The 17570-nt window shown below is 42.6% G+C and overlaps 1 protein-coding gene across 5 annotated transcripts in view; it reads left to right on the top strand.

The window, feature by feature from the left end:
• The window catches only part of DYM (dymeclin), a 211596-nt gene that overhangs the window by 171190 nt on the left and 22836 nt on the right, over positions 1-17570 (top strand). For all 5 annotated transcript variants that reach the window (XM_058827192.1, XM_058827194.1, XM_058827193.1 and 2 more), the window contains one exon: positions 7796-7909. In XM_058827192.1, coding sequence (XP_058683175.1) covers positions 7796-7909 — 114 coding nt within the window. The remainder of the gene's footprint in view (positions 1-7795; positions 7910-17570) is intronic.

Below are 17570 nucleotides of genomic sequence, written 5' to 3' on the forward strand. Positions count from 1 at the left end.
AGCTGGCCAGGCTTTTCGTGTGACCAAGGCTGGTTATTCAGAAGAGGATGTATCCACCAACTTCCTGTGTACTGGGGAGCTGTGTTGGCTTTCAGGCTGTTGTCATCAATGAAATTTTGTGGCTCAAACTGTGTGAATTGTAGATGGAAATGGTAAATGTTGCAACTTTTGGTAATGCAAAAGTGGTCAAGAAAAATTACCTTTCTAAAGCTCCCCAGATATGTCTGCAGGGGCTCTCCTACATCCTGACTCCCTCTCATGGTACTTTCTCTGGTCATAAACAGCAAAATATTTCGATTATCTGCACCCATGCATACCAGGAGTGTAATTTTTGACAATGGCTTTTAGTGACAGGACAAGGGCCAATGTCTTCCCAGTGCCAGAGGGCAGGCCCAGCTGGGATATTGGGAAGGAATTGCTGGCTGGGAGGGTGGGCAGGCCCTGGCACAGGGTGCCCAGAGCAGCTGGGGCTGGCCCTGGATCCCTGGAAGTGTCCCAGGTAAGTTTGGATGGGGCTTGGAGCAGCCTGGGACACTGGAAGGTGCGTCAGAATTGGACTAGATGGCCTTTGAAGGTCCCTTCCAACCCAAACCATTCTGGAATTGTATGATTCCAATCATCAGATAGAGATTCATGTGAGCTGTAGATGCCTGTTACGCACTGTGTCACTCTGTCATCCCTCTACTCCATCAAATTCTACCCACCACTTGATGAAAGATTCTCCCACTGTAAACTGTAGTCCAGATTTGTATTTCATAGAGAAGTACTAACAGACAGTGTGATAATGTTTAATGCTGCAAAAATCAGAGCAAAATACAGAGCATGTAAAGTCTGTAATGAGTTTTGGACACCAGAACAGTTGCCAGTTTGCCTTGTCAAGAATGTATAAAATAGATATGACATATAAAGACTTAAATGCTTATTATTTTTATTCAGTTGGACATAATGTACTCATCAACCAAAAGGAAGCATGGAAGAGGTGAAAAGGCTACAAATTCGATGAAAAATTAATTGGAGAATGTACTGGGGATGTAATAATGAGTAGCTGATGGTGCAAATAATAAAAGGCATCTGCTGCAATTCCGTGTGTGTATACAAGAAAAGAATAACCCAGAGGTGTTCTCTAAGTCTAATCACGCTGGTAAAATCTTGGCTGGATTACTCTGGGTTTAAAGTCTAGGAATCATTTAGGTTGAATTAAACTTTCAAGACCATTGAGTCCAACCATTCCCCAGCACTGCCCAGTCCACCACTGACCTGAGTCCCCAAGTGCCACATCCACATGGCCTTCAAACCCCTGCAGGGATGGGGACTCCACCACTGCTCTTTGCAGCTGTGCCATGGTTGGACAGCCCTTTCCACAGAAGAATTTTCCCAATGTCCAACCCAAGCCTCCCTTGGCCCAGCCTGAGGCCGTTCCCTCTCCTCCTGTCCCTGTTCCCTGGCAGCACAGCCCGACCCCCCCGGCTGTCCCCTCCTGCCAGGGACTTGTGCAGAGCCACAAGGGCCCCCTGAGCCTCCTTTTCTCCAGGCTGAGCCCCTTTCCCAGCTCCCTCAGCCGCTCCTGGGGCTCCAGCCCCTTCCCCAGCTCCGTTCCCTGCCCTGGACACGCTCCAGCCCCTCGGTGTCTCTCCTGTGCTGAGGGGCCCAGAGCTGTCCCAGGCTGGCACAGGGGACGGGCCCTGCCCTGGGGCTGTGTCACACCTGGCTGCCACAGCCCAGGGGCCACTGGCCTCTTGCCTACCCTGGGCTCATGCTCAGCTGGCGCCATGAAAGATATTCCAGGTAGAAATAAGAGATATAGAAAGCAGAACCTCTGAAAGTGCTGATTTGCCAAAGGAAGGGTAAAGTGATGTGGTATTTTTCAAATAAAATGCTGCTATGAAGGGAAATGGAATAATCGCTTTCACATACTTGTGGGTTCGCAGGTCATAAGCAGAGACTTTTCCAAGGTTAGGAATAAGGAAGCACTGTGGTAGGTTTTCAGGGACCTCTGGAGCAGAGATTTGGCAGCATGGCAGTAGGGTGGAGGGCAGACCAGCATAGGTCTGTAGGCACAGGTAGGTGTGGGGATGCCTCTGCAGCCCCACTAGAGCTCAGACCAGAGCAGGAATTGCCCACATTACCTTCAATACAGACCTGGCCACAGTAACTCTGGGCTGATCCTCAGGATTTGGACCATTCAGTTGAATCTGGAGATATACATAATCTCTGTGTGCTTCATCATTGAGGCAAAAATAGGTGAATGTATAAGGGTCATCAGTGTATTGACCACTTTTTATTGAAAATTACTTATTTGCCTCTGTATTTTTGTAAATAATCTAAAAATCACCATTGCCATGATTGGGAACATATGGGAACCATTAATGCTCTACAGAAGAAACTGAAATCAAAATACCTTCTGCTTCCTATTACTTTACTTTTCATTTTAGAAAGCCATTTTAGTAAGAGATAGCGCATCTTGTTTAGCTAAAACAGGATATTCTTCTGAATATGAGCAAAGAGGAATGCTATGGTTCCTCTTCTGGCCTTGTGCAGAAATATTTCAGCTGGGAGCTGTCTATATGCCTCCACTTCAGAGGTGGTCTGTAATTTGGTCAGCCACCTCAGATATGTCAGGAATTTAGTGGAGACTCTTCGCTTATCATTCCTAAAGATGTGTTTGGTTCATGGCCACGGTGAGAACTCCTTGGCTTTCACTGCTCTCATAATTCCTACAAGCGAGCAACTGATACCAGGTGGTGGAACAGGCCTAACTAGGAGCTGCTAGAATTTTGTTTGCAAAATAGTCTGATAGACATCAGGAGATCGGGAGCAATGGCTTAGTGATGCAAAGGACTCAATTGATGCAATTTCCTACAAGGAATTTAATTCTTCAAAGACATTTCCCTGCTAGATTTTAAAATCAATCAAGTTGGCTTTGCTGTGGCATAGCAACCCCTGTTGTAAGATCTGCAGGACTTAAGAACTGAGTTTTTATGGCTTTCCTTAAAATGTCCTTAGAAAAAACTTGATCCTGCTGATTACCAGAGTCTGGCTAAATACTCTAAGGATTTGAGGTTTTGGTGGGTTTGGGTTGGGGCTTTTTTGGTTGTTGTTTCTTTGCTTTTGTGGGGGAGGGTGTCTTTGTGCCTGTTCTTTTTCTCCTCACTCCTACCCCCTAGGAGTGGAGAGAAGAATACCTGGAAAAGCTCACGTGTCCTTGAACATGTTCCTCATTTCAAGGTGACTCTGAAAAATACTGTTCTTCAAGTTTGCTGATTAACCTCTGGTGTTTCTCCTGCTATTGAATCACCTGAAGTTGTTTCACCCCTTCTTAAATCAGTGAGGGTTGGCTTTGCCTCCCATTTGCTTCAGGTACAACTACTGGATACCAAATGTAGTTGTGATTTATGTTTCCCAATGGAAGCTACTTAGTTGAAGTGCTAATCCTGTGGTACTTTACAGTGAGAGGTTTGTTTTCTTCTTTTCTTCTCCATTCAGTGTGCCATCAATACACCATATTACTCTCCCAGTGGCTGGGAAGTGTTTCAAAGTGTTTCTTTCAATCACTTTCAAAGGGAAGCAAAATTGACAAAAACAGGTTCAAAACTTACTTAGTGCCAAGTGATTTTTTTCTTCTGTCTTGCAGAACTGACCTTTGCAGTTGCAGGCAGAGGAGGCAGCAACGTGTTGTACTGTTATTTTTAGCTGGAGGAGAAAGAGAGGAGCTGTCATGTTCATTAAGCAGAGGCACTGCCTGGGCTGCCGCAGGCCTCACAGCACTTCAGCATCTGCTGACAGAATCCAAGTGGAGAAAACATCTTGCCCTTGATAGCTCTGCTGTTGGCGTACTGTAAAGGGAGATATTTTGTTACTTCAGCCTTGCAGCCCAATTGAAAACAATAGTTGGGTGAAATAATAGACACTGTGGTTGTTCCCTCACAATCTCAAAGATAATCTCCAAAACCTAAAATATTGCCTTTAAATGAAAAATGTTTCTAAATCATTCTAATCTTGTAGTACTTTTAATCTCTGGCAATACCTTTTAAGTTTATAAGGTTTAGAAAACAAAAGGAGAAAGTATGAGTTTCTCATGGAAAATTGATCTCTAGGAAGAAATTCTCACTGATGGGGTGGGCAGGCCCTGGCACAGGTTTCCCAGAGCAGCTGGGGCTGCCCCTGGATCCCTGGAAGTGTCCCAGGTAAGTTTGGATGGGGCTTGGAGCAGCCTGGGACAGTGGAAGGTGTCCCTGCCCATGGCAGGGGGTGGCACTGGATGATCTTTAAGGTTCCCTTCCCAACCAAACCATTCCATGAGTCTGTGATTAAAACCAGTTTTGAAAATCACTATAGAAAACAGTTTTTTATAGAAATGTTAATGGTATTTTAATACAAACCCTGGCAGGGTCTGAGCTAGAGGTGGTCAAGCCAGATCCCCTGTGGCCATCATACCACACGTCTGGGTACCTTGCACAGCCAGGACTAGACTCTGTACTGGGCAAGGCTCTCCATACAGGGATCAGATATTCATGATGAGGGGTTGTCTAATCCTGCATTAGATATGCCTTTTAATCTCTGTTAATATGGAAGCCAGACTGGAGAGAGAGCTTAGAATGGGTTATTTTCCTTCATGGAGAGGCCTTTCAGTGCTCAGCATGACTAGGAAACATCATTCATAGCAGCTTGTGGAGATTCTTCTTACTCTTCTTTTTAAGAAGTTTCTGCAGTTGTTTTCTATTTTCTTAGACCAGTTGCCCAAATAATTAAAGAGAAAATTAATTTTCAGAGTATCAGGAAGACACCATCTCTCAGCTTTGTTTATTTGCACTAAGATCTGGGGTTTTTGTATTCATACAGTCATATGCTCAGTAGGTTTAAAAATGCACTAACACGTGAAGCTCATTTAATACTATTCATCCAGTTTATTTTTTCTGGTTCATTTTACTTTCAATGGGACGAGGACTGGAAATCTGTTAATTTTAATTTTTTTTTTAAATTCACCTCTGTAATTGTTACTTAAGTATAGAAGATAATTAAAGCTCTTTCAAAGGTAAAGGCTGCTCTTCCTTAATATGATGTTGAGTTTTTATGGTTTTATATATGACTAGATTAATAAGAAAATATTAGACCCTCTGCTACAGAGGTCAGAGCCTGGGCATGAGGGATATAATACTGGATGCTTTTTGGTTTTATTCCTGATCTGGAGCTAACAAGAAAATGCCTTCTTTAGGATCTCCTCTGTATAATTCATTTTTTATTTTTTTCTTTTTTCATTTCTGTTTTCTTACTCCATTGGGATACTTGTGGGTACCTCACTGTATCATTGGGGTATTGTGATCTCAGGGTCCAAATGAAAGATACTTCATTTATATGTTATTAGAAGTAGTAAGGCAAATAACTCCTAGTGATAAGTACCATTATTAAAGTAGATATTTTTAACTGTAGTCATCAACTACACATCAAAAATAGCCATTCTGAGTTCTCTAAAATGCTGACATAGCCTGAAAATACTGGAAGCCTGTCTTGCTTTTGTTCTTTTGAAATACAACCCAAAGAAGATTAGTACCTTTACCACAAAAACATAAGTCTTTTAAAAACATGTTAAGATTGAAGGGTTTGACTTCCCAAAATAGGAAATGTCAGAATTCAGGGAGTATCTGTGAGCTTCATTCAGTTTTTTTACGTGTTTGCATTATGATAGTATTTTATCTTTTTGGTTAAAAGCTAAATATTAGGTTTTGCTTTTGTTGTGGTTTAGCAGAACTTGAGCTAACAAGGCAGTGCCACTAGGATGGATTCTCTGCAGGACCCTGCCCTTGACAAGGATGGGTTTCACCAGTGATTACTGACAACAGAGGAGTGTTGAAATGCAGGAAGATGTTTTTTTCTTTCAAAATCTGTGGGCAACTTGCTTGTTCCTCCGTGAGCTGTGTATCCTCCACCAGCAATTTGTCCCAAACTCTATGCCAAAACCATGTCAGCCTCAATCCGAGGTCCTCACACTCTTTGCACAAGCTGTTTCTTGCTATTTTACTCTGTTATTTCTGGTCCCTCCCTCCAGCTCCTTTCCTTATGATCCCAGCACATCTTTCTACTCCTGTTTTCTCGTAAGGATCAGAGATCACATTGCTCCACCAGGTCCTTATCTCTAAGAATGTAAAAGCCTACCTGCAGCATCTGCCAGAGGCAGTGAAATTCTCCCTTTCTGCTGAAGTATGGAGATAATCGTAGGGACAGCACAGAAGATTAAACCTGAATTTTCTCTCAACTGATTCCTGTACTTCTGTTGTTAGAAACAAAATAAAACAGGAAAAAAAAAACCGAAGCAAAACAAACAGCACAATCCCATGACAACCCCAAAAAGCCACTTCCAGCAACTTTAGTCTGCCGCTGTCTCATTCACTTGGTGCAAGAGTTTCTAAAGATCCCAGCAAACCTTCCAGCTCCAAACAAGGGCTGGGCTTTCTGTGGGGGAAGTCACAAACAGGAACAACAAATTTGAATCTCACAGTAATCAAGCCATCAGCTGTCTTTGTTTTATGAACAGCAGCTGAGCTGGGAGGCATAATTAGGGTAATGGTTTCTGGCTCCAGCTGTGTCTCACTACAGAACAAAGAGAGCTCAGCAGAGATTTTGTAGTATAATACACTTTTCCCCCTTTCTGCTTGGGAGAATTATCAAAGATTACTTGATGGACTGGGACTGTGATTCAGATACAAGTGAACATCAGTATTTTTCCAGAGTGTGTTGAAAGCTCACAGGAATTTGCAGAACCTACCATCAGCATTAGGCTTTCCTCCAGCTCAGGAATAGCCAGGTGCTCTGGTGTAGATAGGCCTCTACCAAGTGCCTCTTGCCTTCCAGAGGATTCTAAGTAGGTCTTGAAATTTTACCCCAGACCCTTTTTGCATTTTGAGTCCTGGATCCCCTGTGTGACTAAGGAGTTTCCCTGGGATAAGGGATGGGGTTTGCAAAGTGTGTTCTCTCTGGGTAAGAGGAGGTTTTCTGATGTCACACATGGATAACTGTTGGTGGGATGTCTGCCTCTGGTGTGACCTACTGAGCTTGGAGAGGGATAAAAGTTAAAGCCTGACCTGAGTTCTAGTTAACAAGGACAAGCTGAGTCACAGAAAAGGGAGTGGGAAAGGAAATATGGGGAAAATCAGCTTGGCTTCACCAGTGGGAGGTCTGGAAGATGAGAGGGAATTTGCAGGATTCCTTGGGCCTAGAATCCAGGATGTGGAAGGTATGTGCAGCACTTGGGATGGATATTGGGTAGGAGAGGGGCTTTATGGACTTCCTTCTTGCTATCCCCTTGCTGTGGCTTTGAGTACTATTCAACTCCCAGGAAATGGAGTCTCTCATATTGAGATACTTAAGAGTTGTCTTGAAGCCTTTTGTCTAGAAGTCAGTGAAACTATAACGGTGTTACTTTAATGCTTTACAATGAAAGTAAATTTCTAGCTCAAATCATAGAAAGACTAGAAGAACTCAAAAGTCTGATGGGCAGAACTGACAGAAAGAAATATAGGCATGTGTCAGTTCATTGTACTTGAAAATGTAAATTTATTAATTCAGCTCTGTGTGTTATATTGTAAAATTATCTGTCTGTTTAAAATGACTGCAGGAGGATGCTGAGAGTTGTGCTAACTTGACATTAACAAAGTCTCCCTGGCTGTGGCACAGGCAATAACGTGATTATTCTTCAAGAAGTGCAGATACAGCGGTGCCAAAAAAGAAGATGACAGCTTTGTGTATAAATTGATCCACAGATCTCTTCTATTTATTTATGTGCTGTGATGTTTCATTCCAGGTGATCAGCTTTTTCAGCTCCCGATTAGAGCAAGCTGGAGCTGAGCTGTCAGTGGAGCGAGTTCTGGAAATCATCAAGCAAGGAGCTGTTGCTTTGCCCAAAGACAGGCTAAGAGTAAGTGCTTAAGACCTCATCACTTGAAGTATACTGTTCCTATCAATTACACATACATGCCCTTTATGTCTGTAACTTCAAAAAATCATCTCTCTTCTCAGTAGTGACTGATAAGTGATTACACTGTCGATTGCCATATGTGTATGTTTTCATTTAAATTCCTAATTTCTGATAAGTGTTTGGGTGAGTTTTTGTGATTAGTTATTAAATTGAAGCGTGTGAAGGAATTAAAATTTGCTGAAGCTAAGGTTTTCTTCATCGTATCCTGAAGATGCAGGCTCCTCGCTCCATCTGTTGTTTAGTTATGCTCTAACTAAACATTGATAATTCTCTCTTTTGATAAATTTCTTTTTCTGTCTCTAATGTTCTGCACCTCTGTCTGGGTCTATATTAAATGCTATAAAGATAAATTTGGGGGGCTTTAGTTAAGAATTACCCAACCTAGTGAAAATCAGTTCAAGACCTGTAAGTCTGGTCAACATGCTGATGAGCTTTCTGTATAATCCTGAGCAGTCTCCTCCATTCCTTTCTGAGAACCTCTCAAATCTCTTGAGGGATTTACCAACTTGACAGGTTTTGTGAGGCTAAAATCCATTAATGGCTGTGTGATGTTTAAGTACTGCAATAAAGAAATCTGTGTAAGTGGGTAAGTAAGCAAATGGGAGCTGTGTGTGTTTTTTAAACACGATGAATCTTGTTTCTCTGTTATGCCAAGTGTATTTTAAATACTGTCTGTTTTTGAAGAACTATTTTTGTTGCTAACTCTGTGGAGAGAGTGAGAGCACCATTTCTTTTGTGGTAACTTTTGTAAAATACCCTCTGATAAGGCACACTCAGTCCGTACAGGCACTGGCAACGTAATTTATTTATGTGCTGGTAATTTTAAAACACCCAGTGGGAATTTTTCTAGCTGGCTACATAAACTAATGTCTTTCCTGCAGTTCCCTGTGTCCCTGAGATGGCACATCTTCAGTCACTCAGATTGAATTCCTTCAAGAGAGATTGGTCCAGAGTCCGAGTCCTAAGCCGCAGTACAGGAATAGTCTGAGTAACACCAGAGCAGTTGTTGGATCCAAATCCAGCCCTTCAGGTTGTCCTTTCTAAGTGGTGATGCTGTGAATACAGAGGAACACTGGAACTTTGTCTGTTTCTATGACAACTTGTTCTTATGTGCAGATAATTAAAAGCTCTTACTTCGAGGCTACAGTGATTCTTTCTTGACACAGAGCCATCACCAAATAAATTCACTGCTTAGGAAAAAAATGAAGGTTTTCTCAGTTACTGAGTGTGCCACATTGACTGACATGTCAGGCCACGATTTACAGAAATGCTGTTTCTGGAGTCAAATTCCATCAAGTTTCAATTTTCTGCACTAACAATATACAGTACTCAAAATTATGTATTTATACTGCCACTTTATGCAATAAACCAGCAGTTTTTGGCATGTGCCAAGCTCTGAAAGTCCTCACCAAACAGTCAAGTACTTCCGGTTTTAAGGATGCTTAGTGTTGCTTGGAGCACTTCCCTTTCCTCTGGAGCGCTTGAATTTTGGGGCAGACTTACAAAGGGAATACAGCCAGCCTGGCACACTAATCTTTTATACTGACTGCTTACACCTACTGGGTTTTGTCTTTTGCTTTCCTTTGGTTTCCCTTATTTTTCCTTTTTTCTTCCTTCTTTTTTTTTTTTCTTTTATTTTGTTTTCTTTCTTCTATTTCTTTCCTTTTTTATTACTTTGCTGAGCAGCAGTTTGGCCAGAGGACGTTACTTTTCCACGTCACCAAAAGGTGACATTGACCTTGGGGTGGGGTGTTTGTATATCTATAGATAGATATGTATGTATGTATTGTCATGCATCAATTTGTACATGCAAATAATATCCTTCCTTTGCACAGATAGCGATGAGGAGCAGCACATGTTTCCCTCCTATAGAAATGGCCTTGTGAGTCTGTGCCCTCTGTCCTCATGCCTCTCTTCTGGGAGTCTCCCAGTTCCTCAGGTCTTCCCACTTGAGTCTGAGGTTTTCAGGGGAAGCTATTCTAAAGCTCGACAAACTCATATTAAGATCAGACTGAAGATACAGTTACACAATAGCTCTGGCAACTCTGAGGCATTTCAGCAGCTAAATAAAGGAGAAAGCTTTAATCCTTACGTCTTTAATGACACTCTCTGGGCAAGTCTGGATGGGTGGGAGCAGCCCTACCCACACAGGCTTTGATGGCACCTTTCAGGGAGTTGTGCAGAGGCAGGAGGGCCCCCTGAGCCTCCTTTTCTCCAGGCTGAGCCCCTTTCCCAGCTCCCTCAGCCGCTCCTGGGGCTCCAGCCCCTTCCCCAGCTCCGTTCCCTGCCCTGGACACGCTCCAGCCCCTCGGTGTCTCTCCTGTCCTGAGAGTCCCAGAGCTGTCCCCAGGACCAGGGGCAACTTGTAATCAACCAGTTTGGACAATGTCTGGAGGAACTGTGAATCTGTTGCATCTGTGTTGACAAAACCTATACATAATTCCAACGTGCAAAGCTGTGGAGTTCAATCCCAAGAATATATATACATATATCAGCTTTGCAGTTAATTGCTAACTAATTTTTAAGCCATCCTTGCCTTTTGCCACAGCATACTGAAGTGCTGTAAAGTACAAGAGACCCTACAGAGATATTATTCCTGCCTCCTAGAAATAACCAGCTTCAGCTGAAGCACTCTGGGGGAGGCAGATGAAACACAGATATGATTTGGAAAATGAGGGCTGAGGCAGAGCTTTTACTCACTCACTTCCCTGCAGCTCAGACAATGATGTTTTTTTTCTTGTGTGTAAGTACCTAATATATGCATGGATGTTTTCAAGTGAATGTTTTCAAGTTGCTTATCTTGGCCTTTGTTGAGGAAGTGAGCATTCAGAAGGTGCTACATGTATTCAGGTTCTTAGTTTGTTGCTTAGCCCATAGTTCAAACATGAATCAACGTCAACTAAAAATAACAGCACTTAGAGCCACGATCCTCATCTGCATAATGGAGCTTATCAGTTTGGGAGCACACCCTGATGCTCCTGCTCCTCTCCACTGTGGGAAGCAACACGGGATGCAAAGTGAGCATGTGTGGTAGCAGTAGGTCATGGATAAATATATATATATGTGTGTGTGTGTGTCTGTGTTAGGAAAGATATCCTGCATTTTCTTAGCAAATAATTATTGGGAAATGGGAGAACTCAGATTTTCCTTCTAGTCCTGGAGCAGTCTGACTGGAGACAAACAATATAATTAACATTATTTTAAGCATATGCTTTTAGCTGTGTACTGTGGAAGGCCAAGAAAGTCCAAGCTGAGCAATTAGCCTTTTAGAAGACTTCTGCACAAACAGAGAGATAAAGGGCAGGTGCTGAAATCAAGAGCTGGTTATTTCTCCCTCAGTCTGTGGGAGGAGATAAATGAAGTTAATATGCCCAGGATGGAGGCAGAAGCCATGGCGTGGAGATAGAGCTGTCTCCTTCGCAGACGAGCAGCCCACAACCCAGGCTCCCTGCTATATTGCAGAAGCTTATTAAAGGCAATTTAGAGATCATAGTGATAGGTGAAAATTAGCCTCATTCTTTCTTTCTATTTTTTTTTAAAGTTCTCAGGCTGCCTTCCTTCCCTTTGGTGAACTGTCTGTACTTTCAGGATTAGGAGAGTGAGAGAAGCAGGACCGTGTCTGGAGCCTGTGACTTATCTCAGGATTTCAAGGGGAGTTAGCCAGCAGATAACAACTCTTCTGCAATAAGTGGGAAAACTTGTCTCAAATGCCAGCTAGTGACTGGAAGCTGACATTTGGTTTCATGGAATGCTCACACTTGGGAGGCCATGTTTAATGCTTTATAAAATAAAAGCCCCCATTACCTAAGCTACTTAAGATGGAGATTTGTTTTTCATGAACATTTTCTGATCTGCTTGTGTTTTCCCCCCTACTCCTTTTCTCCCTATGTCAGTGAGTATTTTGTCATCAGTGTGCACTCTGTCAGATGTTCTGTGTGTGCTATGCAAATGTGACACTATGCCATCAACTCTCACGTTTTTGATACGGTACAAAATTTAATATTTATTGAAGTGCATTTGAGTTCGATGGGCATTAAAATTTCACAGAATATGTAAAAGGAGCAGAGGTAAAAGCCTTCAGTCTCATGACAGAACAAGTTTCGCTTTAGGTGTTAAAAGCACTTCTCCTAGGTTTCCCCTTCTATTAACAATGTACTTCCAACTCCATCAGCTTCCATTTGTTTCACTGAAAAATACTGCTAATCACTGAGGCACCAGAGCACAGGGGAGGAGTAAATTGTCATCATGGTGATGGCAGATACTGCCTGGGAGGTGGACCAGAGCAGCTTTATGTCCCTGGCACATCACCCTGGGAAAGCAGCACCAACACCAGAAGGTCAGCTGCTAGAAATGTCATAAAAATAACATGGTTGTTGATTGAGTTGGCAGTGAATTCAACAGGGGATGCCAAGCAGAGGTGCTTTGGTAGAATCAGGGATTCATTTAGGTTGGAAAAGCTTTCCAAGACCACAAAGTCCCATCATTTCCCCCTCACTGCCCAGGCCACCACTGACCCATGTCCCCAAGTGCCACATCCACATGGCTTTTAAATCCCTCCAGGGATGGGGACTCCATCACTGCCCCCGGGAACCAGGGATTGACAGAGCTTTATGTGAAGAAAGTTTTCCTGCTGTCGCCCCTGTCCCTCCCCTGGCCCAGCCTGAGGCCGTTCCCTCTCCTCCTGTCCCTGTTCCCTGGCAGCACAGCCCGACCCCCCCGGCTGTCCCCTCCTGCCAGGGACTTGTGCAGAGCCACAAGGGCCCCCTGAGCCTCCTTTTCTCCAGGCTGAGCCCCTTTCCCAGCTCCCTTACCTGATTCTCATCAGACTTGTGCTCATGGCAAATCAGAAATCAGGAATGGCCATAAAAGAAAGCGCATGTGAAGTCCCCAAAACCAAAGAGCCTAAACAATTTCTTAGCTTGGTACTGAGCTCTGTTTGGAAGAATTTTCCTGCTTCTGCAGATGCTCCTCCCAGGGAGGAGACATCATGTGTTAAGCAGTCTGTGGTGCTGTCACACCTGCAGAGGGACAGGACATGGGCAGCCCTGCATAGCATCCCAGGTAGCAAAGGAAATCTGTAGTGTTCCATATATATACGCACCCTGTTGATCCAAAGAAACCATCCATTGCCCCATCTTCTATTAGAATTGCTCCTGAATATGATTTTTTCCCCCCCTCCAGTCCCAGTGTCCTTAGTCTTGAGTGGCTGTTATTTGGCCACAGCAAGATGCTGGATTCAGGATCCAGACCACTAGTCTTTAATAATCCGAATTAAACCTTGGGGCAGATCTGTAATTGCCTTAAAAGTTATGTACAGCTTTCTTGTGTTTGTTTTACTGCTGTAACACTTCTGCTGCTGTGGAATTTTTTGGTGGAATAGTGCACAAGCTAACTCTGTGTAACACCAGGAAGGGGTAGGGACAGCAGAGTTAGAGAGACCAGCAGCTCCTTTACAGAGCTCCAGGGCACAGTGCTAAGAAAGAGAGACAGAAAACTTCCTTAAAAATTAAATTCATCCAGTTCTTCCTGATACTTATCTCTTTTTTTTTTTTTTTTTTTTTTTTCCTGGCTCAAAGGTCAAAGTTCTTATTACAGTGGAAGCTGATTGTGTCTAATACATCCTTAGGTCTGACGCTAGGCAGGCGTCTACAACACAGACTTCCTTTTGCTGACCCTCAGCTGCTGTTAACCCTTACCCTGAAGAAGATCAGATTAGTGACAGAAGTGTAAGAAAGTTTTAAACAAAGTGCTTTTTCAGCCTTTCCAGAACACTGACCATATGCTGAGAATAAGAGTATTTATGGATTGTATATTTCCTTCTGACAATTTATACCCTCAATTAAGATGTCAGACTTCCCTGCTTCCGTGAGCTGACCTGTAAGTGATGGACAATAACTCACGTTTCTTTTGAAGGCATTTGTTTTAGAGGTCAGCTTCTCAGAGACCTCGAGTAGAGAAGAATATACTCTGTGTCCCTTGAGAAATATTATTTTGGGTAATCAAAACTCCAGGGGGAAAAAAATTATCTTGAAAGTTTTGATGGGCTTTGTGGTCAGAAAATAACTTATCATTGTGAAACTGTGAGCAGTCGAAGACATGTCTGCACTCAGCTGACTCTGGCTAATCTTACAGTGGGATTATAAACCTGTCTGTCTGTCTGTCTGAGCCAGGGCAAACCCTTTTGCAGGTGCTTTTCTATTAAAGTAAGCCTCGCTACTTAAATTGGTGAGAATGAGTTGAAACTAAACTGAATGACACCACCTTATAATAAGTATGTCCAAGCAGGAGTTTCTATCATTTAAATCTGTTTAATTAAATGGTGCAAACTTGTGTGTAGGCAAGATCTAAAGTATGTGAAAAATACTGTGGAAAAACTGTGATTATTATAGTGCTTGAAGTTAGATACTTGCTGACATAATGCATTGTATGGGAACTCTTGGCTTTGTAGTTTGAAACCTTACAGGAAGAAAAATAACGGCATCATCCCAGAAGGGAAGGAAAGCTTTGGGGGTTTAGTTCAGAAATAAATACCACCCTCACTTTGAAGCATTAATATGATAATCCACAGAAATGTGACTTTAGTAGGAAGTAGGGTTCAGTAGCTAGTTAGAATACATAGCATGTTAACAAAAAAATTTGCTTATGTGCCTGGTTGCTTTAACACTGAAAAAGCCAGTGGCCAAAGTGAATTCACTTTGCCACCTGTGGCGTTCGAAGTCATGGAATCACAGAATCATTTAGGTCAGAAAAGCCCTGTAAAATAAATTCCCCCAAGGTGGCCAAGGCCACCACTAGCTCATGTCCCCAGGTGCCACATCTACATGGCTTTTGAACACTTAAGTGTTCAAAAGTCTTTGAAATGTGATGACTCTGGTTGTTCCATGGTTAAAAGTGGATTTTAGCAGTCTTCAGAGAGCGTTGTTTGTAGCCATGTGTAATGCAAATGCAGGTGATGAATTAGATTGAATACTAACAACACTTCATTTTCAGAAGCATCCTTCAGGTAAAATGGAAGAAATCAGTTAACTTAGAGACTTTAAGAAAAGATAAATAAATTCTACTGCATTCCTTAGCAATGTAGAATAAAACTTGCTATCCACAGAGCTTCATATTGCTGAACTCAAGGTGTTTGAAATGTTGGCATAGGCTGGGAGTGTTGGTGAGTCATTTATCAATCATATTTATTCATTTTTCAAAGTTTGGTTTAATATTTTTATATGGGGAAAAAAAACCCAAAGCAACAAGAACTCATCATACAGTTACCCATTCCCGTAACAGTTTACATGGATTTTGAACTGTCATACATGTCAAGATTTGCATTTCTTTGGTGTGATGTAAGACAAGTACCCTTGTATACAAGGTCTTAGTTACAGCTGAATATTTCATCTGTTTGAGCATTGCCAGGTCTAGCAGCAGTGGTGTGCACTGTGGCACTCACAGCCTCTCCCTGGCACTCCCAAAGAGAGTTCATTCACACTGTAACCAACACCATATTTACATGTTACTCTTAAGGCTGTTTGAAAAGGGGATGTGCTTTCCACCTTTCCCCAGTTGTGTCAGAGCGTGAAAATTATACAGTATCACATTCTTTAAATTATTTTTGTAGCATTATGGGGAACAGGACAAAAAAAAATCCAAAAAAACCACCAAAAAACACCCCTCAAATGGTTCCAGAAAACTAAATTTTTCAAATGTGAATGCTTCTGACAACCCAAACAAGTTAGGTTTGCTTTTGCACAGCAGCTGTCAGTCAATTTCAGGATTAAAACCAGCTTTTTAACTTGCGTTTACTTCAGTGGTTATAAATTCTTTCATGGGGGCGGAGAAAAATAAACAGTAATTTTTGGCATTGTTGACTAGAACAAGAAAAAAACCTAGCTATTTTATTTTGCTTGTCTGCCTGGCACACAGTTAAAAACATATTAATGCTTTTCTGACACCTCCCTATTGAAGAGTAATATAAACATCACTGCAGCATCAACATAGGAAAAAAAGCATTAGCAAACATTTGAATCTCTGATCTTTAAACTGTTTCTCATGTAATATCAGTTTCCTATTGTAAAGCACCCAAAAATCCCTTTGAACAGAAAACAGTAATCATGCTTTCAACTTAGACCACTTGTATAAAGCTTTTCTTCAGAGATGAAGAATAAACTGAGAACTTCAATCTTGTTTTCGTCTTAGTCACTGAAGCATTCATTTCCATGGGGAAAATCCTGCTTCCACTGGAAAGTTTTGCTGATGGCTCCAACATTCTCAAGGTTGTCAGGCTGTGTCTTCATGCTTAGGAGATGATACCAGGCATGATGCAAGCAGGACACCAGGCAGACCCCAAGGCTGTGTGTGTTCTCTGGTGGGGAGTGTGTGGTTCACAGTGACTAGTATTAGTCAAGGGGAAAGAGGGACTGTATTTGGTGTTCTCCTGCCCTCTCCCTGATTTCTCTGGCTGCTACTCTGTGGGAATTGCATTGATTGCATGGTAGCTCAGAAAGTGGAGCTCATGCCATGGTCAGCAGCCTGGTGAGGATCTCATGTCATGAGAGCTGTGTTTCAGCCTGGGCTGTGTGAACAGAGCAGCAAAACTGGGTCTGTGAGCTCCTGACCTTCAGCCACCTCAGCTGGAGTGGATTGAGAGAACCAGCTCAAGGAGCAATGGGATGGAGGTAAAGCTTTGTTAGCAGGTGCACAGTCAGCTCAAAGAAGCTGGGTGTGACTCAGGTTACTCACATCAGCTTTTGCTCACTCTCATCTTGAACAGTTTGCATTTTGTCACTCTTCATGAGAATGATTTGTCTTACACAGGTTATAATTCAAATACGATGCTGCTGTCTGAATCCCTTCAATGTATTTTGACTGTTTATTGTAAATTTAGGTTAGATATTGGGAAGAAATTCTTGTCTGTGAGGGTGGGGAGTGCCCAGAGAAGCTGTGGTGTCTGGCCCTGGATCCCTGGGAGTGTCCAAGGCCAGGTTGGATGGGATTTGGAGCAACCTGGGATAGTGGGAGGTTCCTGACAATGGCAGGGGGTTGGAACAGAATGAGCTTTAAGATCCCTTGCAACGTTCTGCAATTCTATGATAAAAATACTAATGCTTCAGTGCTGGGCTTTGTTTAAGTCAGCCAGCCTGTGGCACTCCATACCTGCAATGTTACCCTCCACTTTAATGCCACGTCCTGAAAAGCAGGAAGAAGACATTTTCTTGCTGCAGTGTTCCTTGCTTGTAATGCAATGCTGTGCATGGAGTCATCACAATATTTGGTAGAAGCATAGCAGCAGCCCAAAAAGGATCAGTTATGTTGTGAATCTCAAAATGCTCCAAAGAATAGCAGATCTTTTTGTATCTCCTTCAGGTATTCCCACCACTTTTCTCCTTTGAGGTTTAAAGCATGCATTAATTAACATGAGTTAAAGTCAGGGAAGGAGCGGCAGGAATGGGGAGTTTGTTTGGTCTACATGTGGGTGTTATGTCTGAAACAGCGCTCTGGTGTTCCTCCAAGGCCACGTACCTTGTTTGCAAACCTGTGCAGATAGAGAATGTAGAGAACTGTCATTCTTTTATGCTGTTAGTTTGTATTTGTCACAGCTGTGAGCAGAAAGCAC

This window comes from Poecile atricapillus, chromosome Z (genome assembly GCF_030490865.1).
Source record: "Poecile atricapillus isolate bPoeAtr1 chromosome Z, bPoeAtr1.hap1, whole genome shotgun sequence".
NCBI lineage: Eukaryota > Metazoa > Chordata > Aves > Passeriformes > Paridae > Poecile > Poecile atricapillus.